This window comes from Homalodisca vitripennis, chromosome 1, assembly GCF_021130785.1.
Source record: "Homalodisca vitripennis isolate AUS2020 chromosome 1, UT_GWSS_2.1, whole genome shotgun sequence".
NCBI classification, from domain to species: Eukaryota; Metazoa; Arthropoda; class Insecta; order Hemiptera; family Cicadellidae; genus Homalodisca; species Homalodisca vitripennis.
The window spans coordinates 18,889,560-18,914,053 of NC_060207.1; the positions used below are offsets into that span (position 1 = coordinate 18,889,560).

At 32.8% G+C, this 24,494-nt stretch overlaps 1 protein-coding gene across 1 annotated transcript in view; it reads left to right on the forward strand.

Moving 5' to 3' along the window:
* Positions 1 to 207: 207 nt before the first annotated feature.
* The window catches only part of LOC124357863 (BTB/POZ domain-containing protein 6-B-like), a 35,283-nt gene continuing 10,996 nt past the window's right edge, over positions 208 to 24,494 (forward strand). The window contains exons 1-4 of the mRNA XM_046809948.1: positions 208 to 496; positions 4,499 to 4,594; positions 8,168 to 8,316; positions 19,857 to 20,061. Of these exons, the coding sequence (XP_046665904.1) occupies positions 4,508 to 4,594; positions 8,168 to 8,316; positions 19,857 to 20,061 (441 nt within the window). The 5' untranslated portion in view covers positions 208 to 496; positions 4,499 to 4,507. The remainder of the gene's footprint in view (positions 497 to 4,498; positions 4,595 to 8,167; positions 8,317 to 19,856; positions 20,062 to 24,494) is intronic.

Sequence of the window (24,494 nt, forward strand, 5' to 3'; positions counted from 1 at the left end):
TAAAATATGCAAAATAAAATGATATCAAATTCTTATTGAACAATGCAACTAGTTTAGCTTATCAATATACTAAAACAGGTATGCTACAAGGCTAATATATATATCATATATATTATTATATACAGTATCACATATAATTTAATATACCAACGATCTTGATTCGCAAACCACTCGTGACTAACCGGTCATGACCTTTTTTGAGCCATTATTATGGTAAAGCAGTTTGGTTGTAGGCTCGGTCATTAATTTTAACGTTAATGGTTCAAAAGTTCATTATTCTTCACATTTCTCATTATTTCAAGACTGTGAATCACTCAGTAGGTATATTTTGGTAATCAAATTCCTTCCATTGTTACTCGTTTCATAATTTCCTCCAAGATTGGCGAAATCTCTGGATTGTTATCTTACATAAATACAGTATATGCAGTGGAAGTAAGAACGTAAAGTGTTTGTACGCTAAATATCCTAATTTAGACCGACTGTCTCAAATCGAGAGGTAAGTAAATAAGGATACCACTTAACTTATATGAGTTTGAAGTTAAACACAAACTAACCTATTTAATCATAACATATCTAAATTTAGCTTGTTTATTTCTGTGTTAAGGCATAGACATATACAGCAAATTATTTACAAATAGTAACTTCCAGTTATTTTAGTAAGACTGATAAAAGGTATCGGATCGGTTACCAACACCAATAATGTTGATAATACAAGACAGGTACCTACAAGTGTAGACCGAAGTTGCTGTTTTTTGTAGCATGGAATTTTATAATTACCTATATGATTTTTTGACATTAAATTGTTAGACTATCTCGCACATGATCTGAGGTTGGGAAAGTACAGGTCATAAATGGCCCTCTGGTTCTGTGCCTTACCACACTTCTGGGGGGAAAAGAAATACATCCCTTGAGATAGCCTAGTATCCCAATTCAAGTGAGCTCTTCTAAAGATTAGTTTTACCTTTGGTTGTTATACTATTAGTAACATAGACCTATTCACAATTAGCCTAATTTAATATAAACCTGTATATTGCATAATAACAAGTAATAGATCTAGGTATATATTAGAATCCAGGCAGGGTGACAAGTCGGAAATTCCTAAAAGGACTTTAGGGAGTGAAAAAGGAGAACACGAAAGGAGAAAGAAAAACCGTATTAAATATTCTTATAAACTTTGCAAAAAGCATTTATTTAGGGTATACATTATTAACCCTCCAGCTGGTATGAAACGAAGTTTCGTCACCAAAGGCCCGTCCGATTTGGCAACAACGAATATTCGTCGCCAAAGTAGACATGTACAGTTATTGAAACTTAAGGCAGTTAAGGTCATATAGGCTAAATGATTTTTATTTTATATATTCTGGAAGAGCATTAACTATAGTACCAACTTACTGTTCTTGCTTCGATTATTGTCTTCTTTGTTTACCATAAAACATCGTTCTTTATGGACAGCTGACGTGAACGTAGTACGCGTCAACCACATTGTTGTAAAACTAAACAAATGCCGGGTTTTGTGTTTGACGTTACAAATCCGATAGTATTTGTGGAAATTGTTTTTTAACTTTCTTAGGTTATAGTTTTAGTTGTTTAATATCCCTGCATATTTCGATGACATAATAATCCAAGGATCAACATTACAAGAGAAAAAAAACTGACTCGTAAGGTGTTTGTTGCAAATGATTGAATTAAATCTTCATTTTAATCTCAAAAAATGTAAGTTTTTGAACAAGAGATAATTTAAATAGAATTTAAATTTTGAAACTGCATTCAACTTCTGTGAAACAGGAAATAGCAAGTGTTAGTTTGCTTGTTCATTTTACCTAAATCTTCCTCCAACTCTGGTTACAAATTCAAGTCCAGTTGGATGGATTATCTGTTGTGTTATTTTATGTATATCAAGATCACTGTCATAAGCTGAAAGAGGCTATTCACAGTTGGACAAGGAAGCTAGGGTCATTTTCTGACCATTTCAAAGGTTTTACCAGTTTTAGGGAGTTTATACTTTTTATGGATTACAATCCATTTTTTATCCAAACAAGGCTCTACCAGCAACAACAATTTCACATTTATTCTGTTATGCAACATTTATAAATGGGTTCTATTATACAATATTGTACACATTAGGTCAGATATCACAAGTATGCTGACTATTTTTCTAGATCACCTTCGGTTGGCAGATATTAAAAGTTTGAACAGACATAAATGCCATTTCAACAAGAACATTTACTCATTAAGTAATTTACAGATGAAGATCCAATTCTATTACAACTGAAAAGAGACTTGGAATCTGGGAAAGAATGAAACACTGAATTTAATCTTCACAAAGGAGTAATTATTAGTAGACAAAGAGTAGTCATTCCTTCAAAGTTGCAATCTGAAATTTTTTTCTAAATTACATATTACTCATCCTGGAATTTTAAAAATGAAAGCTCTTGCTTGGATATATTGTTATTGGAAAAAATATTGATAGGGATATTGAGCATACAGTAAGAAGTTGTGAAGCATGTTTTGCAATTAAGAACAATCCAAATAAGGTGCCTTTAAATATGTGTGACAGCCAGTGAAGAACTGGCAGCGCATTCACATCGACTATGCAAGTCCATCAAGGAAAATTCCTTCATGATTCTTGTAGGTGCCAGATCAATGCAGTCTGTTCATTCATAAGGGTTTCTTCATCGATCTTTTCATATTTTTCAATCAAAGGTGATCTAGTAAAATAGTCAGCATTCTTGTGATTATCAGACCACCTGTGTACAATTGTATAATTGAACCCATTTATTAATGTTAAATAGCAGAATAATGTTAAACTATTTTTGCTAGCAGAGCCTCGTTTGGATGAAAAATGGATTGCAATAGTTTGTTATCCACAACAAGTAAAAACTTCGTCCCAAACTGTAGAAACTTAGACTCAGCTATTATTCCTACAAGGGGTTATAAAAATTCTCTATATCTTCAGCCATTTGTAGGTGTACAGACTAAATGTATAAAAGTAAATATTCTGTTCATAAATATAAAGGTATAGTTTTTTGAGTTAGTATGCACACCATGTATACTACCTAGCAAACGATTTGGATATTTCAAGGGCAATGATTTCAAAGTAAATTTTACATGTATTACAATTTCTTAGGTGAATCACAACTAATGTCCATGATACATATACTGTTTAAACATCAAGTGGATTAAATAACCACCAAGGCTGTAGAGAATTTGCAGGTGTTTATTGGACTACCACATGGATGAATTGAAAGGGTTTAGATCTATGGTGGACAAAATTTTATTGTCCTTTCCCACCTGTATCCTTTTTTCTGTTATGAACCTTTATCCTGTTCCTTTTTTATTTTGGTTACACTCTAAAAAAAACTACATATAAAGAGTTTAGAGTTGCATGGTAATGCATTTCTGGAATAAGTTATGATGGTTAAATATTTAAATGTGAATCGGGGATAGATTCGGATGTTTGGTATTTGAATGCGAGATAGATTCTGATTGGTTCCTAGTTCTTGACCAGTAATACTTAAAAGGGTAATTCTAAGCAATATATGGGTCAACCTCGATTTTTCTCATATTACAATATAATGTTCCAATAGTCAATTAGAAAAGGAAATGACTAGAATTTCTTGCCGGAAAGCAGTTATAGGGAGCAGGCAACCGCCAGACGGTCATATATTGCTTAGAGTTACCTATTAGTGATCAGGGGCACTGACGTGATCTGGGCTTCAAATTTGGAACTACTCGAGTTAATTTTTTTTCTAAAAGAGCAAGCAGCGCGAAGCGCTGCGCAGCGGGCAGGCATCGTGCGTGATCCTTTTTTTATTAAAAATTTCTGATAAATTGCTATTACATATTACAATATAATGTAGGTAATGTATGTAAAACAATTTTAAACATAATTACATGCTGGAAAGCAAAGTAAACCAATATAATCCGCCCAATACAAAATCTCCGTAAAAATCTGGTAAAGGAATCTGTGTCATTCCTTTGGCCTGAATCAATTCAGTATATACGAAGATCACGCACGATGCTTGCCCGCTGCGCAGCGCTTCGCGCTGCTTGCTCTTTTAGAAAAAAAATTAACTCGAGTAGTTCCAAATTTGAAGCCCAGATCACGTCAGTGCCCCTGATCACTAATAGGTCATTCTCGCGGTTGCCTGCTCCCTATAACTGCTTTCCAGCAAGAAATTCTAGTCATTTCCTTTTCTAATTGACTATTGGAACATTATATTGTAATATGAGAAAAATCGAGGTTGACCCATATATTGCTTAGAATTACCCTTAAAAGTATGTTAGAAAGGCCTAAATAGTAAATGACTAATAATCTTTCTATTTTACAGATTTATATAATGGCTGAGGGAGGAGTTCCAGGTGATTACATTATGGAAAGGCAGGATCTACATGATGTGATTTTCTTAGTTTGGTTCCTAGTTCTTGACCAGTAATACTTAAAAGTATGTTAGAAAGGCCTAAATAGTAAATGACTAATAATCTTTCTATTTTACAGATTTATATAATGGCTGAGGGAGGAGTTCCAGGTGATTACATTATGGAAAGGCAGGATCTACATGATGTGATTTTCTTAGTTGGCTCTGAAAAGAAGGTATAATATTTTTTTACATAATAGTTTTAGTGAAGCTAAATTATCACTGTTTTTAGGCATTGAGAAAGATTTCCACTCCTTATCTTGCTCAAAGCTGCACTAGGCCCAGTCTCTAATAGGTACATTATCAAGTACCTCTATACCAATGCAAAGTTGTCTAGATATTTTCAAACATCCTAAACATCAATAATTAATGGATGTGTGTGAAATCCCAGTGTCCCTACTCTATCCCATCTCACTGCACCTGGCTTAGAAGCAAGGGCCTCTAATAGGCTACGTCTACCATACAAAACCTCTATATCAATACAAAGTTGTCTAGATATTTTCAAACATCCTAAACATCAATAATTAATGGATGTGTGTGAAATCCCAGTGTCCCTACTCTATCCCATCTCAATGCACCTGGCTTAGAAACAAGGACCTCTAATAGGCTACGTCTACCATACAAAACCTCTATATTAATTCAAAGTTGTTGCAATATTTTTGAACATCCTAAACGTCAATAATGGATGTGTGTGCGCAGTAATATTTTCAAACTTCCTTGGTATCAATAACGGACTTTAGAGAATTATCAGAAACCTCTTACTTGGACAACATCCCTAAAACTTAGATTTAGATCAGCAGTACTCAAATATAGATAAAACCATAGCAATTGCTGTTAGCATAAAAGTAACATTACCACTAGAATTTTTAAAGTTTCGTTTTTTAGAAAGAGTTAAAAAGATTTTTTACATTACTGGTTATAGAAAGGTACTGTCTTGGTGTAAAAGTATATTGTTAAGTGGCTCTCCAAAATTTGGGAATACAATTAAACTTGTGAGAATTATATTGTTACAGATCAAAAGCCTTGGTCCCTGTGTAGTATTTGTATAGACACACAGTGCTATAAGAATGCGGAAAGATTGTTTGGTCCCTGTGTGCACAGTGCTATAAGATTGAAGTAATCTGTTAGCATGGCCTACATGCGGAAAGATTGTTTGGTCCCTGTGTACACAGTGCTATAAGATTGAAATAACACATGCAGAAAGATTGTTTGGTCCCTGTGTAGTACTTGTACAGACACACAGTGTGCTATAAGATTGAAATAATCTGTTAGCATGGCCTACATGCGAAAAGATTGTTTGGTCCCTGTGTACACAGTGCTATAAGATTGAAATAATCTGTTCGCATGGCCTACATTCGGAAAGATTGTTTGGTCCCTGTGTACACAGTGCTATAAGATTGAAATAATCTGTTAGCATGGCCTACATTCGGAAAGATTGTTTGGTCCCTGTGTACACAGTGCTATAAGATTGAAATAATCTGTTAGCATGACCTACATGTGGAAAGATTGTATGGTCCCTGTGTACACAGTGCTATAAGATTGAAATAATCTGTTAGCATGACCTACATGTGGAAAGATTGTTTGGTCCCTGTGTAGTACTTGTACAGACACGCAGTGCTATAAGATTGAAATAATCTGTTAGCATGAACTACGTGCGGAAAGATTGTTTAGTCTCTGTGTAGTACTTGTACAGACACACAGTGCTATAAGATTGAAATAATCTGTTAGCATGGCCTACATGCGGAAAGATTGTTTAGTCTCTGTGTAGTACTTGTACAGACACACAGTGCTATAAGATTGAAATAATCTGTTAGCATGAACTACATGCGGAAAGATTGTTTAGTCTCTGTGTAGTACTTGTACAGACACACAGTGCTATAAGATTGAAATAATCTGTTAGCATGGCCTACATGCGGAAAGATTGTTTAGTCTCTGTGTAGTACTTGTACAGACACACAGTGCTATAAGATTGAAATAATCTGTTAGCATGAACTACATGCGGAAAGATTGTTTAGTCTCTGTGTAGTACTTGTACAGACACACAGTGCTATAAGATTGAAATAATCTGTTAGCATGGCCTACATGCGGAAAGATTGTTTAGTCTCTGTGTAGTACTTGTACAGGCACACAGTGCTATAAGATTGAAATAATCTGTTAGCATGGCCTACATGCGGAAAGATTGTGATTTGCTGCTGCCTTGCTATTTACTTGTTTTATGTGTGGTTACCAAACTGTAAGAATTTATTCATTTATTTATTCTGAAGCATTTATTTAACAGGTGATTTTCATTCAACTTCAAAACTAAACTACAGTACTATACTAAAAATATACATTAAAATTAAATAACAATAAATGTAATACATTAATTAGCAACTGGAACATATAAGTATATTAGCTATATTAAGTATAAAACATTTTATTATTGGTATTCTAAACATTCTGTTAAAGAATAAGAATGCCTTTTGCTCAGAACAATCATGTAAATATTTTCTAAATTTACTCGGGCAAGTAATGTTGCAGAGATGCATAGGCAACTTGTACACTTTGGGCATCATGTACTGAGACTAACGTTCAAACAAAGTTAGTCTCTTCTGTACAGGTTGAAAACATTAAATCTCAACCTTTATAATGCATAAATCTTCCCAGTCTTCAACCTTTTGCACTATAAAATCTAATCAGTGAGGATTAAAATGCTAACAACACGTGATATCCTGAAACTTTTTATTTCACCCTCAGTGTACCTCATCCATTTGAATATTACGTGTTGAGTGTACTAAAATAAAACATGTTCTAAAGCAGTACGGCAGGAGTAGGTTACAGATGTGGGTTTTCTCCAAATCACCATCTGTTTTGGAGCAAAATTGAATTCTTTACCAATAGGTTGTGGTTTGAGATTCAAATGAAGCTCCTGTTGGAGGCAGTATGATAATTTGTTCAAAGAAGGGGTACAGGATGTGTCTCAGAGATTGATTACTTATTAAACCAACTTTGGTACTCTGATTTGAACTTTAAAGGTATTACCGGACATTTTGTCTGTGTACCAAAATTCAGGTGAAGCTGTCTGTTGAGGCCACATCAAACTTTATATTGTTAAGTGTGAAACAGGACACATGCAGAGGTGAGTTTTCAATGAAATCTCATGGTATGAATCATTAATGTGCTCTGAGATTTTAGGATAATAATCACAGCTGATTGACTCTTCTCTTGGAGATTTTTGAACCTGTCCTGGAGCGTCATGGCTATTAGAATTTGTATTTTTTATATCAAGTTCAGATATTTTTAAACTATGTTATAAACTTAGTAATTAAAGGTCATGTTAACAAAAATTAAGACATATTATTTTCAATGTATCAGTTTTTCTCCAGCCATAAATAGTAACAAATGAAACTCAACTGGAGTATAACAACAGGTTACTGTAGTACTTTAGGCCAGAAAAACTAAGCAAGCCAGTTGAAGTTACACATATAAATTAACTTATAGTTTATCATATCTTAACTTAACCATTATGTTCGAGTAAATTATTTGATTTATATATTAAGATGAATAAACATAGTCGGAAATTATTTTCTCATTATTCCTTAATTGATTATTCATATATACTGTGAGAAATCAATCATTGGTTTATTAATGAATGTATGTCTGATGCGTATTCTTTGAAATTCTAAAGTAACTTTTCTAAGTTAAATCAATACATTATGTTGTGTAATAAACATTCCAACTTGTTATTTAAAAACAAATGTTTATTTCAGGAAAAAATAAGTACTGTAAAGCTATTACTCGCAAATTATAGTCCAGTCTTCCGTGCAATGTTGCTGGAGACTGATATGAGAGAAAAACATTCTGAGGAAAATATTGAGATCCCAAATCATGAACCAGACGTCTTCAAAATGATGTTGAGGTAATATAAAATATCAGCCTTTTCCAAATATTGCAAATTACTAATTTTTTTTAACTAATATGTTAAATTATATATTACTAATGTTATTTATTTATGTTAATTAGATAGAACTAAACATAGCTTGAATACATTGTGATGTGCTACATGAACTCTGTTCTTATCACATGTTGTTCCTTGATTGGGTTGGACCTTTTTTTAAATACCCTCATCAGCGAGTAAATTTAGTGGAATAGCTGATGAAAATTTCTTTAAAATGTACCTTGCTTGGTATCTGTCAAACTGCAGCTGATGAATCAGCTGAGAGTCTCACAGAGTTTGAGTGATTGGTTTGATCCAATCATATTCATGGTGGAAATTTCAGAAGATGTTTTAAATTAGGATGATCATGGCTCTCAAATTACCATAATCCGAAATGACTGTGTGTATGCATGTGCTTACGTCCTTGATACGTGTAATCTCAGAATCATATTCCTAAGTCACCTGTGGTGCAGAATGCGTGTATGTGTGTGCTTATGTTCTTGGCACGTGTAATCCGAGAATCCTATTCCTCAGTCACCTGTGGTGCAGAATGTGTGTACATGCATGTGCTTATGTTCTTGGCACGTGTAATCCCAGAATCGTATTCCTAAGTCACCTGTGGTGCAGAAAATACCCGATTTTTACATATTGAAAAATTTCTCGGTCTGGTACGGCAACCTAGGTTCCTAATGTTTCCAAACATAAATTTTCATAGGACATCTCGGGAACAAATGATAGTAAGGTATATACTTGTAATTTAGTAAATTTTGCTATCAGTAGATGAGCTGGCACTGTTCCTCTTCTGGTTGTCCCTATATTATCAGAATACCTTAACTATTTTTTTGAGTTATGGACTAGATATTTTGCATGTACCCAGGGTTTAACCCTTTTAATGCCGACGTGCGCCGCGAGCGCTCGTCACTGTTTATTCGAGAAATGCCAACGTGCGCCGCGAGCGCACGTCATTAGGTTTTATGAAGAACGCCGACGTGCGCTGGGGGCGCTCGTCCGGTTTTTGTTATATTGTAGTTTTAATTATTGACCAAATGCCACTAAACTTTGCATACTGTATCTAGACACTACTACTATTGATACAATAAAATCTTTTTTACTCTATGCTCAACATGTGATGACGTATATAAGCTGTTTTCAACCTCATTTACATCCAATCATTCAGTGAGCGTCTTTGGTTGCTGTGGTAATACGTTGTTGCTAGGTTATGTTTTAATGGGAATTATTCGTGCTTTTCTTTTGTTTATTTCAGTTTGCTTATATATCATTATTAGTTTTGTGATGATTGTAAATAGATTTTACCATGAGTAAAAGTGGGAGATTCATACTTTGGGCTTCTGCAAACACAAGTGTTAAAAAATTTTAAATGATGTACCCTATATTGTAAATAATTAGTTTTAATTTTATGTAACCTACTTTCTTTATTATTTCAACAAACAATTTTATACATTGGGCTAAACAACACGTGTAAATAAAGTGATTTTGAATGAAACTGACCAAAATATGTCTTATTGAATTTTACTGTAAAATGTGGACTTTACAAGGTTTTTGATAAAATGCTGTAACTTCTCTATTTTTCAAAGTAAGTTCTTCAAATTTGGTGTGTGTGTTAACAAATAAATATAGTACAATTGCCAGTGACTACTTTTTAGTTAAGGCTAATAATAAAAATACTTTTTTATGTTCAAACTCACTTTTTTAACTTTTTGTTTTTTTATTTTTTGTTTTTTTTTACAAATATAAATTATATAAATTTTTAAACATTGTAATACTCATTTTATTTAAACACTCAACATTATTACGTAAAAAACAACACCTCAATGGATAATTTCCTCAATAAATAAAAACGGTATGCATTTTTTTTAAATAGTTGTCAAATTATGGAAATAGGGCCTGGCATTCTTCGCATGTACTTTTTGTAAACAGGCTGGCATTTTTCACATGGTCACTGAAAAAATTCTGGGATTAAAAGGGTTAAGATGAGATGAAAATTTTCTTAACAATAATGCTACAAGTTCTTCAGACTTTTTAGCAAAAATGTTTGTCTTATAGCATTATTTTATAGAATTGTTATTCCACAGAGATTACAATAATACTTATAAAAAAACAATCGGAAGTTCTATAATACTTAAGCCTCCAGAACCAATATTTATATATAAAAAATGTACTGTTTTAAAATATTCAACACCTCAATAATTAAAAGATTTTTGTGAATTTAAATTTATTGTAAAAAAAATTATATTATATATTTTATATATATAAAATTATGTCTTCTTTCAATTCAAAATAAAAAGTTAAATTAAACAGTACGATTATTTTTAGTAAAACAAGTACTTTTAAGATCAGTTTATCTTTAAAAAACTAATTAGGCCCTACCATCATTCAATCTATAGCCTTCTTTGTTGTGTAAACACCAACAATTAAACCTCATTGAAATGGATTCCTTTCTATTAGTACCTTCAATAGAGATCATTAACAAATTGCTTAGATTGGTTATACTTAACCTTTTATGAATGTCTTGTCATTTCAAAATAAACTGCCTGTAACATAACCTCAAATCTCCAGTACTAATTACAGACACCAAGACTGACAAAACGTTTAGAAGTGTACAACGTTCTTTTTTGTTCTTATGTGTGTCAGCCACGGCGCACACACCACTGTCATAGCAACAAGTATGGCCATTCGTTGGATACTGCTCTTGCATCAAAAAGTACAGAGCTCATCAAAATAGTACCTGTTTTTGCGCTTTTCACCTTGCGCCTACACCAATATCTACCCCATTTAGTTTTTGTACCTCAAGCAATACGAAATGGTCGCTGTACGGATGGTCATTTTGAGCAATAAAATATGCCGATCTAACACAGTCTTAGTTGAATCGAGCTGAAATTGATTCATTTGATCAATTATTTGTGGCATCGAATGTTTGTTTGATTTGTCAATAATTCTTTGAGCGATTTGGTGAGCTTTCGACTGTTTATGTTCAATAATCTTTTTTCTCAAAGATTTGAGTTGATTTGTTCTATTTGAGCCATAAAAACAAACTTTGTACGAACGTCACTCATAAGAAAGCGAAACATGTTCTTTTTTGTAGGCTCCCAAATTACCGACTTCAAAACCAATTTTACAGCCTAATTTACCTTCTTTTGAGTCTATCCGCTTTCTTTCTCTCCTACATAGTATCTTCTGTCCATATTTTAGGCCACTGTGTTCTGGGGGGGGGGGGTCATCTGCTCCAACTTCCTTTTTATCAGGCTCAGCGAGGTTACTTATTTTAATTTTAGCTTTTGGATTTGGTGTTCCAGGAACAGAATTTGAGTCAGTCATATTAGGGGCACTAAAAAATGACTAATATTAAAATGTTATATATTTTTGTTTAGGTTTTGGTTCCATCACTTCACAAAATTCACAAACTAATAATTAAAAGATTAATAATAGGCTTTCACAAATGTATTATAGAGGACTCAACCACTACAACTAAGACTGTCGACGATAACAGCTCAATACAAGCACTCACAATAACATAGAGACCGGGAACGCGAATAACAAGTCTCGACCTATCTGTATACGTATACACTTCCTGCAGTCAGTAGGTAGGAGATGGGGGGGGGTTGGCACACCTATCATGGGAGGGGTAGAGGGAGAGTGCGAGAGAGCACCCTACTTTTTATGCATTTTTGTTGCGAGTTACAAGAGTTGTCTATTGAACTGCGCCTACATTTATCTTGATACCACTCAACGAACATATAAGTGATGCGGGTTTGTTCTGGTCTTTTCATTATCGAACTCGTCACCCGCCTACCACTCTTTACAGACGGGTGGTGCTCCAATTTACAGCTCCGTCTCTTAAAGCTGTGCTGGAGCGCCGCTCTGGACCCACTACACCACTGAATATTTTTACAAATAATATTTAAATCTCCTATAACAATTGTTGGGTTATGGGATAATCTTAAAATATTTTCAGTCCGTTTTAAAGTGTTGTAATAAAAATTTACAATTACGATAGATACCATATATTAAAATGTCCATAAGTGTATTATTATAATTTACTGTGATTTTGATATTAATAATCTCGGCAGTGGACAGCAAGATAAGGCGGTGAGTGCAGCGAAGGCCACAGTCCACGTAGATAACGACCCCACCTGACTGGTTTTCTGGTCAATTTTGTAATATTAGGTTGTATTCGGGCAATCGACACTTCATCTCCTCTCCACTCTTTATCCACACCTCTGTCAATACTATAATTTTGTAATGATTTAACAAACCATTTAAATAAATCACAAGTTCATCAAAGTTCCTTCGTAAGCATCGAATATTCAATTAAAATATCCCTAAGCTACCAAGATCACTGAAATCTCTGCTTTTCATTTAACGGCTTGGAACAGTGTGTGTGTGCCTGCGGGCACTTGCATGCACGTGTGTGTGTGTGCGTGCATATTCAAGTACAAAATCACTTTATTCAGGAAAATACAATACAATATCATACACTTTCATTCCCCAAGGCTCAGAACTACGCGTGCAGGGCGCAGTAGGTGCCTAGATTCTTATTGAAATTAACTAATGCTTACTACATACTATAAAATTTATAGCAAAAAATGCATATTGCATGTTATACATAATTACCCAAATTCATAATTTTACAAATAATTATATTAACAATTCATATCATTAAATACATTGATAACTTTGATAAATAAATATAATAACAATTCATATAAGCAAAAAAATATGTTAACAACTTAGATAAATAAATATAATAACAATTAATATAATCAAAAACATATTAACAATTTAAAGAAATAAATATATTAACAATCTAGATCAATAAATAAATTCATACATTTACAGAGCAAACAAACAGTGCATGACATAATAATATCATAAATTAATAAAAATAAACTATAAGACAGATACAGAGCGTCAACCAGGCCAGACTCAGTTATAATGTGAGTGCAATAAATAGCTATATAACAAATAAATACATATACAATAGTACAATAAGATAACATTCATAACTATATACTATATAATAAAGACAAGACATTTCGTTACACCAATTATATTATCAATCGAGAGGAAAGTTCTTGACATATTCCAGTGCTTTTAATTTTACCTTAGGTTTCTTTTCAAAAATAATGCTCTGCTCACAATGTAGTAAGAAATTGTTGTATATTTTAGGTCCCATGTAACAAAATTGATGCCGACTTAATTCCTTGGTTACAAACAGAATTTTTAGTACTAAGTTCTGACTAGATCTTGTCATTCTATTATTTTACCTAAATTCAAATTGACCAATAAACTTTTGAACAAACAATATTAGAAAGTATTGGTATAGTTGTTTAAAGGTTGAAATATTATTTTCAGAAAAAAGGTAGCTCATCCTGTCCATGCATCTTACATTGTATATTGACGCTCACAAGCAACACTCGTGCACGCGTCTACTACGTATCTCGTTATTATTCTTCATCGTGAGGTAGTGTTGATCTTAAGGCATGTCTTTGATTCATAATTACACTATTTTGATAGGTAATATAAGTTCCACCATAGTGAATCAATCCAAACATAATGAGACTTTCAAAGCATGAAAGGTAAACATTTTAACTGGTCGCTTCTTACAAAAATTGTTAAGTGGGAGAGTATATAATTAACCTTTCTTAACTTTTTGGACAGAAAGTCTATATGATGGTCCCATTTAAGGTGTTTATGTGTAGCCCTAAATACAGGGTGGAGCGCGGTAATTTGCTTTTTTGCACTAAAGGCTGTGGCGGCACTGTTGGTCGAATAGAGGGGAGAGTGAGCGTTGCTTATAGTGGCTGACGGGAGATTTGTATTCCTCCATGTTCCAGTTGCCATCATGCAGTGGACACGAGAGGAGAGGTCGTTTTGTGTTGAAGCGTATTTTTCAAATGCCCACTCGATCATTGCAGTGCAGCGTGCTTTTCGTTTACGATTCGCTGTTCCCCCACGCGGACGTATTCCTGGTCGGCAATCAATTGTAAATTCGGTAACTTCATTCAGAACAGCAGGGAATGTATCATATGTACGAAGGGGACCTCAGAGAATGATTACAACACCGGAAAACATCTATAGAGTTAGAGCAGCAGTACTGCAATCTTCAAAACGCTCTGCTCGGAAGAAATCACTTGCTCTTGGCATTTCAAGACGTTCTCTCCACCGGATTCTTCATGATGAACTGAGATTTCACCCGTATAAAATGTGCGTGGTCCATCAATTGTCAGCACGGGGCTATTTGACACGGCGTACTTCTTGTGGAGACATGCTTGCAACTATACCGCGTGACGCAATTGTGTTCTTTTCTGATCAGGCACATTTTCACCTCAGTGGGTGTGTCAACAAGCAAAACATGCGCTATTGGAGTGAAACAAACCCCAGAGACCTCTGCATTCGGACCGCGTCACTGTGTGGTGCGCCATATCACGAGTAGGCATCATTGGCCCTTACTTTTTTCAGGATAACCGTCGTGCCATAACTGTGAACTCCGAACGGTACTTGGCTATGATACAGGATTTTTTTCATCCGGCTCTTGAGGCAATGCAATTAGAGGATACATGGTTCCAACAGGATGGTGCCACTGCACACACAGCGAGGGTTACCATGAATTGTTTGAGGCAAATGTTTCCTGGACGGCTTATCTCTTTGAGGGGTGATGTGAACTGGCCGGCACGCTCACCAGACTTAGCCCCATGCGATTTTTTCCTTTGGGGTTATCTGAAGTCGAAGGTGTATATCAACCGTCTCATCACCTTGGAAGACCTGAGGAACAATATTGAGGCTGAAATTGACAGAATACCAGTCGACATGCTTGTTAGAATTAATGAAAACTTCAGAAAACGTATGCAGCAGTGTGTTGATGCCGAAGGTCGACATTTGCCAGATACATTATTTAAAACCATGTAATTTAAAAATTCCCTTACTGTTCAATATAATGAAAATAAAAAGTAATTTTTTCTAAGGTTCATAATTTTTTTATTTCATTTCCAAATCAGCAAATTACCGCGCTCCACCCTGTATTTAACATAATCTACTACCTCAATATTACTACAAGTACAATTATAAATACACTGATGCTTATGACAAAATAAATTAAATTCATGCATATGATGCTCATTGGTGGGTGATAGTAAAAAAAAAACTATACATTTAGATTTAGAAGATTTAATCAAAAGTCGATTAAATGACAACCATTGCAAAACATTATTTACATTATAAACATCATTCCAATTAGCCATCTGTAACTGCCTCCTAAATATTTCATAATCTAATAAGCCACAATATTTTGAGCGCTCTGCAATGTTAACAATCTCAGACATAGAAATATTTAGTGCATAATGATCAGTAATATGAAGCACAATATTAGACTCAATTGTGTGTGTGTGTGTGTGTGTGTGTGTGTGTGTGTGTGTGTGTGTGTGTGTGTGTGTGCGTGCGTGTGTGTGTCAGAAGAAGTCAGAAGTCAGAAACACTTTATTCCGTAATGGTTTGCATTTTTACATTATTTAAATTCCCAAGCGTCGCGTAGGACGCGTGCGGGATATCACATTGCACATCGTAAATATCACCTTATATTATTATATTGGCAGTCCAAACAGTGTCACTTAACCATTTATAAATAATTTTCAAAGATATACAACATTCCGTAGGCAGTCAAAATTATCATCAGAATTCATTAAATAATCATTATTTTAAATAAATAAACATCCATTACAGTGCTATAACAATTTCAAAAAATACAGACAAAAAATATTTACAACAAAAATAATATAATAAATAATAAATCTATATATTTAATGCATTTAACAAATTATCTCAACAAACCATACTTCAACAAACCCCAAAGTATACTCCCCTCCCAACCACGCACTGATACTACTCCACATTTTACTTACTTTTTAAACATAATAAATATCAGTAACTAAAGCTATGTACATGTAAATAAATAAAGTAAAAAACAACACATATTACATTGATTGAAATGGTTGTGGAGGCTGAGTTTACATAAAAGTTAAATAAATATAATTAATATCAACATAGCAACTAAAAAAAAATATATGGTTGGGAATAAATAATAGTATAGCAATAAATAACAATAAAAACAATAAATAACAAATACAACAACAATAATAATAACAATAAATAACAAATACAACAACAATAATAATAATATTAAATAACAAATTAAATGATCTTTATATAAAAAACAAGATTAAAAATAAATAATATACAGATTCTGAATAACTATCTTTACGGCAGTTCCAGGATAAATTCTCTGACTTTCATTTTAAATTTGGGTTTGTTTGCAAAAATAATTTCGTTACCAAAATTTTCAACGAAATTGTTGAATACTTTAGGTCCCTTTTATCAACTTGAGTTGCCTCTTTTCAGTTCAGTTTCCTCCAGATGCCAGTTTTGCTATATGGGCCCAACATTTTTTAACAAGTTTATAGCCTGTTATGGCAATGAATTATTCTTTGAGAAAAAAAGCTAAAGTAAAAATGAAAGCATTAACCTATGTCACTGAAAACGTGCCAGATTGAGAACAGATTTGCTTAAGTCGCTACATTTATTTATTTTTTTACCTTTTCTATTATATACTTTTGTATTTATTATTGAATATAGCATACATTTTTTACATGTTCTATAATCACTTTGGCTTGACTTGTTATAGACTTATAGTTTTATTTCGTTGGTATTATTTATTTTTTATAATATTTACAGATTTATTATAATGGTATTTTTACATCTAGAAATCTTTGACATTTAGAGTTTTAGTTGTTCCTTAGGTCTGGAAATATTAGTAAGTGTATTGATCTAAATAGATGGTTCCTCAAGTCAAAAAATATTGATGATTCAAATAAATCAGTTTTTGTTGCAGGTTTGGCTATTTCCTTCAGTGTGTTAGTTAAAAATTGCAAAATACATAGTTTGAGTCATTTGTTGAAAAAATATAAAATTTATATCTTAAAATTGTATAACTGGTTTGGTTTACTAGAAACCAATTGCCATGTCAAATACGTGTACAGTAAAGCATCTGAATATCAATGCTGATTTAGTATCTGGGTCAGTGTTTTAGTTGCAGGTAGGTTGGAAGCTGTGTTCCAATACTGTATGATGTGGAAACTTGGTATCTTTTAGATTGTCATTTCACTGTGACGTCAGTGGATTACATCACTGAGATTGAATCGTGGCTGTCTCTTCCTTGTCTTGATGTATTGTCTAGAGAACTATAAATAATTACCAAAATTATTACGATCAATCGATTTTGTCAGATTTTATTTGGTAAAAGGTAATAATTTAAGTTGCTGTTAGTGTCAAGTGTTTGGAATGAAATTTTGTCATGTGAATTGTCACATCTTCTTAAAATTGATAAATGTAAATGTAAGGTTTTTAAAAAAGGAATAATATTCTGTTGAATTATTACCACCTAAAATACTCTTTTTCTAAGAGTCCACTTCACTACAATTGTAGTTAGTTAGTGATGTAAAAATAGTATAACACCGTCATGAGTTAGAGTTTAGAAGGATGGAAAGCTCTAGGGTAACTCTTTATTGTACTTGGAAGGATTGATTGAATTTAAATCTATGTTACGATAGAATAACACATCAGTGACTTGTTCAAGATGATACTCGATCATAATTTTTAATGCTGCCTCAAAACATACTTCCTATCCAGTTTCTTTCTAATTTCATAAAAGAATTTCATGATTTGTTATGGCAATTGTATTTATCTAAAACTTATTTTATATAAATATTTAGTATCAATACAAAACTGTTAAGTTCTAGATTGTGGATTTGAAATAAATCTGACGATTAAATTTCTTCCAATGTTAATCTTATAGGACGATTAAATTTCTTCCAATGTTAATCTTATAGGAGTATGTTTTTTTTTGTTTACTTTAACAGCTGATTACTAAAACACACTTATTGCTTAGACATTTATTCTAAACTCACCAACGAATTGTACTAATGGAACGCGCTCTGGGCCGGGGAAACTGAGCTGAAATCCTGGGCTACGTTCCGAATCTGCAGGCGCTGGAAATGGGCAAGAACTCACTCCGCCCATATGGCTGGCATTATAGTAATGATCTAACATCACTTTAAAACGCCTTCTAGACTTAATAACATTGTTAAATACCACAATTTATTTATTGCTACAAAATAACTGTTTTATTTACCGTGGATTTTTATTTTTAGTTAAAAAAACTGATTTTTGTACAATATCAAAATAACTGAGATTTTGACTTGGTATTTTACTTATAAAGTCGGAAACGAAGATTACAGACATTAAAATATTTCCCAGGTGAAAAAAAACAACTTTTTTATTGACAGTATTTTATTTCAAAGTAAACTACATAAAATGTACAAACTCCAATGGCTGTTGTATATGAGATGGAAAATAACAAATTGTTGGAACTGCTTCAATTTTTAGACATTTTCTTAGTGTGTCAGGCAAAATTAAATGGTAATCATGTTCGGTAAAATGTTTACTGCATAAAATGTTTTTTGTATGTTTTGTTGGCGTACAACTTTTTCTCTTTGTCACAGTACAGTAATCCACTTTTTTAATAAATTTTCATCATTCAATGGAAAGCTAAAACAAATAAATTAACAAATAATAAAATACAGGTAGCTGAAAATCATAAAGACCCAATAATTATAAAGTAGAGTACAGTAGGTTGGTAGATATTGTTTTTAGCAATGATTTATATGTGTATGCATTTATAAGTGCTATAACGGCCAACATTGATATCTTGGATCAATGCGGATGAAATAATTGAGTGATAAGCCTGTTTTACTCAACTATGTAATTATTGTTCATGATTAAAAAACGATAGCTTATTGGGCTAATTTACTCATTAACAGTCTTACCATAATTTTAATTATTTGGGTAACCCAGTTAATAATTTGGCAATACAGAAAATAATATTGGTGAGAATTACTATTTTGGAAGTTGTAAATAAATATTGACGTGGTTAATACAGTAAGAACTTACTTGTGAAAAGAAATGTGGCTGTCTTTAGTCCATCTGCATGTGCAGTTGTACGCAGAGCAACTCTTCACCATGTCATGAAATAACAAACATTACTAACATTGACAAATAAAAAGAAAACAAACTATTTGAGTTGCTCAGATCAGACGTCTTGACATAATAAACAGGAAGAGTTGCCAACAATGCTAATAACAACAATTATTTTTGTTTCGGCATGAAAAGGCGAGATGCCGTATCGTCCCGATGATCGCCGCACAACTCGGTGAGTCCTTGCCCACTTTAAGTGCCTGCAAGTCCATGAATACATCCGAAACGTACAGCTGTGTGCGACCGGAAAACAACATGTGGTTTATGGGCAGTGCGCGTTCCAGTAGTATAGTTCGTTGAAACTCACAAGCCACTTATATCAGCTGATTATTTATAACATTCACTAACCAATTTATAAATTTTTTCAATGGTTTATACTTGTATTTCAATAATTATTAATGTAAACATTTTATTTTCAGTTATGTTTATGGAGTGCAAGATCTTAAGTTTTTAGATGTTGACCAAGCCATGAGGTTTCACTTACTGGTGGATCAGTACCTCATGACCAAACTGAAGACTTTATCCTCAGCCTATTTGATGAATGAGTGCAAAAATAATATTCGTGATTCCCTGAAGTGTGCAGTCATTCTTGATATAAAGGAAATGGAGCCTACAGCTACAGAGGTAAGAATCGATAAATTATTAATTTGTATTCATTGTTAACCATTGTACATACAAATTTGTGAAAGTGCAAAATACTTTGAATGATTCATTTTACTCATTTTCAAATCACTTAAATAACGACAAACTAACATTTAACTACTGTTTTAACCTAAAAACATTAAGCAAGGTGAAATATTGACAACTTAGTGAAATACAGCTATCTGTCACAATCAGTGAGCAGTTTTGAGATGAATTGCAATTTGACAGACTGAGAGAATCAAAGTCAGATCTATACAAACTAATATATTTTGGTGCAATACGTCTTTGTACACAAGTCTGTGGAATTACAAAGCATTTGGTAAAATGGAAGGCTTTTTTTGTTCTCTTAGGACAATAAGCTTAGAAATTGCACTTAGTCCTATAAGGACCTTAGTGCTGCTTCCGGAATGACAGGATATTGAGAATATGTAAGGTAAGGGGTAGGTGCCTCCCCCTATCGAGATCCATGAGGAAGAATTAGGGCACTAATCTCAAAGTCATATTCCCCCAGAAGAAGAGGAGGTCAGCTCTGAACCAGCCTCTCCAGTCCAAGCAGGCTTGTTGAGGCTAGCAAGAACCTCTGATACTTAAGGAACGAACCCCACCAATTCCAACAGTCATCATCCGCAGTAGACTAGGCCTATCAAATAACCCTTGCACCCCAGAATCTCTACATTTGTGGTTAGTGATGTCCCACCCCTTGATATCCATAAGGTTACCCAGATTTAAGTGACACATTGGTTTTTGCTGTGTACAGTGGTAGGTTCAACTGGAAGGTATAAACCAGCTAGAAGTGATCTCTGCTGGGTAAAATAGTGAATAGGAGGCTAGTAAAACAATAAAAAAGTGCACATGCGCATTATAAGGACGTCAGGGTAAAATGCCAATCAACGGATATCCGTTGTTTTGGATCACCCGCTTAATCTCATTTGTTATAGTAGATAAACAATCAAGTATCGACTCAATTCGTATACCAATAGTTGGTACCTTGTAAATTTTGTATAACTGGCGTAATACAGCTGATGCCTATCAGAAAACAAAATGTTTGTGCTACTAGATTGTGCAAGTGTACCTTTATAGTGGTTGTGCTTGTTTATGCCTTGACGGATTTTATTGAAACTAGTAGCGTTGGAATTGCAGTAAAATTCTTCAAATAGTTGGGGTCTAGTACATTTTTTATAATTATACTTGTTTTTTCTTGTTATTTAACTTTAAACATTTTCAACAGGTGCCATTTTGTTAATATTGAAGAAAATAACACAATTATTTTTGTTTTCCTCTTACCTATTCTAACCTATGTGCCAAATTTGGATTTTTTACCTTTACTAGTTTCAGAGATATTAATTTGTTAATACAAAATACAAAATGGCAGCTAGAGGCTAAATGAAGTGGTAATTGAGTGGCTAGAGGTTAAACAAAGTGGAGATTGGAAAAAAGTTATTCTTCATTTTTAGTTTAGAATCACACATAAAATCTGAAAATGCATAGCAGGCCCAACCTTTTTGTTACACCCTGTATTAAATTGAAAATCTTTTTATTCATTGAATAGCGTCATAAAAATGACTTAACTAATATATTTATAAACTGCATTATTTATGTAAATATTGTATTATTTTTCTCTGCAGTTATTGTTAATGGAATTTTAGTTTAAAAAATGTTCCATGTAATAAGCGGTTTTCTTATAAAACTGCAGTCTATGTTTGTCCGGTGTAATACCACATCTTGTACTGTACTTATGGCTCACTCTTAACATGGAAGGGCTGTTATTTTTTACATATTTTATACTTCATATATATATATTTATAAAATCCATATACTGTAAAAATCTCAAGCTATTTAAAAAGTTTTTAACACTATCATTTGTTTCAATTTTTTCATTATTCTAATACTTCTTTTTTGGAGTTTGAGAACAATATCCTAGTTTTCCTTGGTGGTTGCCCTATACACAGATATTCCATCCGGAATATGGGAGTGCACTAGGGCACAGTAAATTTTTTTTATTGTCTCCAAATTACAACTAAGACATTCTTTGTAAGGCTTATAGTCCAGAGGAATTTTTTTTAATGTGCATAATATGATCATACCAGCTTAGATTTTTGTCAATAATAAGTCCCAGGAAACTTGTTTTCTCCTTCTCTTGTATTTTTATGTTGTTAATTTGTAAGTTATACTCCCAGTTGGTTTTACGATGCTTTGTTCAAAATAAGACGTGATTTGTTTTTGAGCAATTTAGAAGAAATTTTTTCTGAATAAATAATTTGGTAAGCGATAGTAGATTTTCCTATGCTGAGCTCTCTATGTAGTCTTTATTTTCCCCAGTTACTAATAGGTTAGCATCATCAGCATAAAGATATATTGCATTATTTAGACCAGTGGTTACTTGTGGTAGTCGTGTAATATAGCACAAAAAATAAAGGTCCTAACATGGATCCTTGCGGTACTCCGTAACAAATTGTTTGTAATCATATGAAAAAGCTGATTCAATGTAAATTTGTTCTTTAAACTTTATTTCTACGTACTGTTTATGACAAGAGAAATATGATTCCAACAATTTTAATGCCCTACCTTGGAAACCAATATTTCTCAGCTTCAGCAATAGTTTATCATGCCCAACACTGTCAGAGGCTTTAGTTAGATCCATAAAGATTCCTAAAGCCTTTGTCTACTGCATTAATAATATTCTAAACAAATTTTATAGCAGCCATTATTTTTGATCTCTTTGGCCGAAAACCATTCTGTTGGCTGTCCAACAACTCATTCTTCTCAAAGTAAGGTATTATCTGATTATACAGAGCTTTTTTGTAAATTTTAAAGAATGTTGGAAGTACTGATACTGGCCTATAATTGCTTAATTGGGTTGTTGCATCTGTTTTATGTATGGTGACAATCTATGCTATCTTTAATTTATTTGGAAAAATACCTGACTAAGGTAGAATTCATTAAATTTGTTAAAGTTTAGACAGAAGTACCGTACTTCTTTCAAGATGATCACTGGGACATCATCTAAACCTGCTGAAAATTTACTTTCAAATGATGAGATTTTTTTCTACATCATATTGTGTAACAAATGTAAACCTAAACTTATCAATTAAAATATTTTGTTGTTCATCATTAACAACTAGCTTTTCAACCTTTGATTAATACCATTGGTACAAAATCAAGGTGAGGCAAGACTTGAACATCAACTGTGTTAACAAAATAGTTATTAAATAATTCACTTATAAGAACTGGATCACACACAACTGTATCTTTATCAATCAATGAAATATTATTTTTGTTTTGGGTACACAGGAGGTTTTTCGAGCTCTGAATTAATTATATTCTATGTCATTTTTTATTTATTGCTTGAATTGTAAATTTTATTGTCATAATATTATCTTTTTTTTATATTAAAAGAGTTCTAAGTCCCATGTTTTTTTTTATTATTGTTTATTTCAAATTTTCATTTTTAGTACTTCTATAAATATGTAATATGTTTATAAGCTCCATTTGTTTTTGTATACATCTTCTGTTATCCAAAAATGTTTGTCTGTTTCTCTATGTAACATCCAAATTTTAGAACAATGTTTTTTAAAATAGTACATAAATATAGAATGAAAAACGTCATATTTATTTTCTACATTAGCTAAATAATCCTCCTACCATGTTTCTTTAGATATGTCTTTAATAAATAAATTTAAATTAATTTTACTAAAATCTCTAATTTGTTTCTGTACTTTCTTGATTGCAACATATTACAAATTTCTAATATTTGAGCTTCATGATCTGATATTGCTGTGATTACTTCACTAATTTTCAACTTTTCATCTGCAATGTTTGTGATGAAATTATCAATTGCTGTAGGTGATGTAGCAGTTAGAAAATTGTCAAGGAACTTCATGCCGTGCATTCAGAGAATATCGATAAATCTTGAACGTACTTTACATACTGTTAATACATCTATATCAAAATCCCCTCTTACATGGTTTATATATATCAACTTATTCTTTATGATATCGAGAAACTAATTGAACTCATCCAAGAACAATCTATCAAAACATTATTGAGGTATTCTATATATGTAAACAAATGCAAATTTTAAATGCTTAGTTTTAATTTCAGCTATACAACACTCAAATATTTTTTCTTCGATAAGTAATGGAACAGCTGGTACAATATTTCCATAGCATTGAGTTTTTTCTGAGCAATCACAGCAACACCTCCACTAGTTGTGTGTGTGTGAAATTAAGTACAAACCATTGAACTTGAGACATGACATGTGATGACTAGACATTTTGTGTTCACTAATAGATATAATATCTGGATCTAGTTCACTAATATTAATATTTAAAATATTGAGTTAAGAATTCAAACTATCCGAGTTATAGTGTATCACCTTTAGTAACTCTGTTCTCCATATACTCAAATGTTTTTTG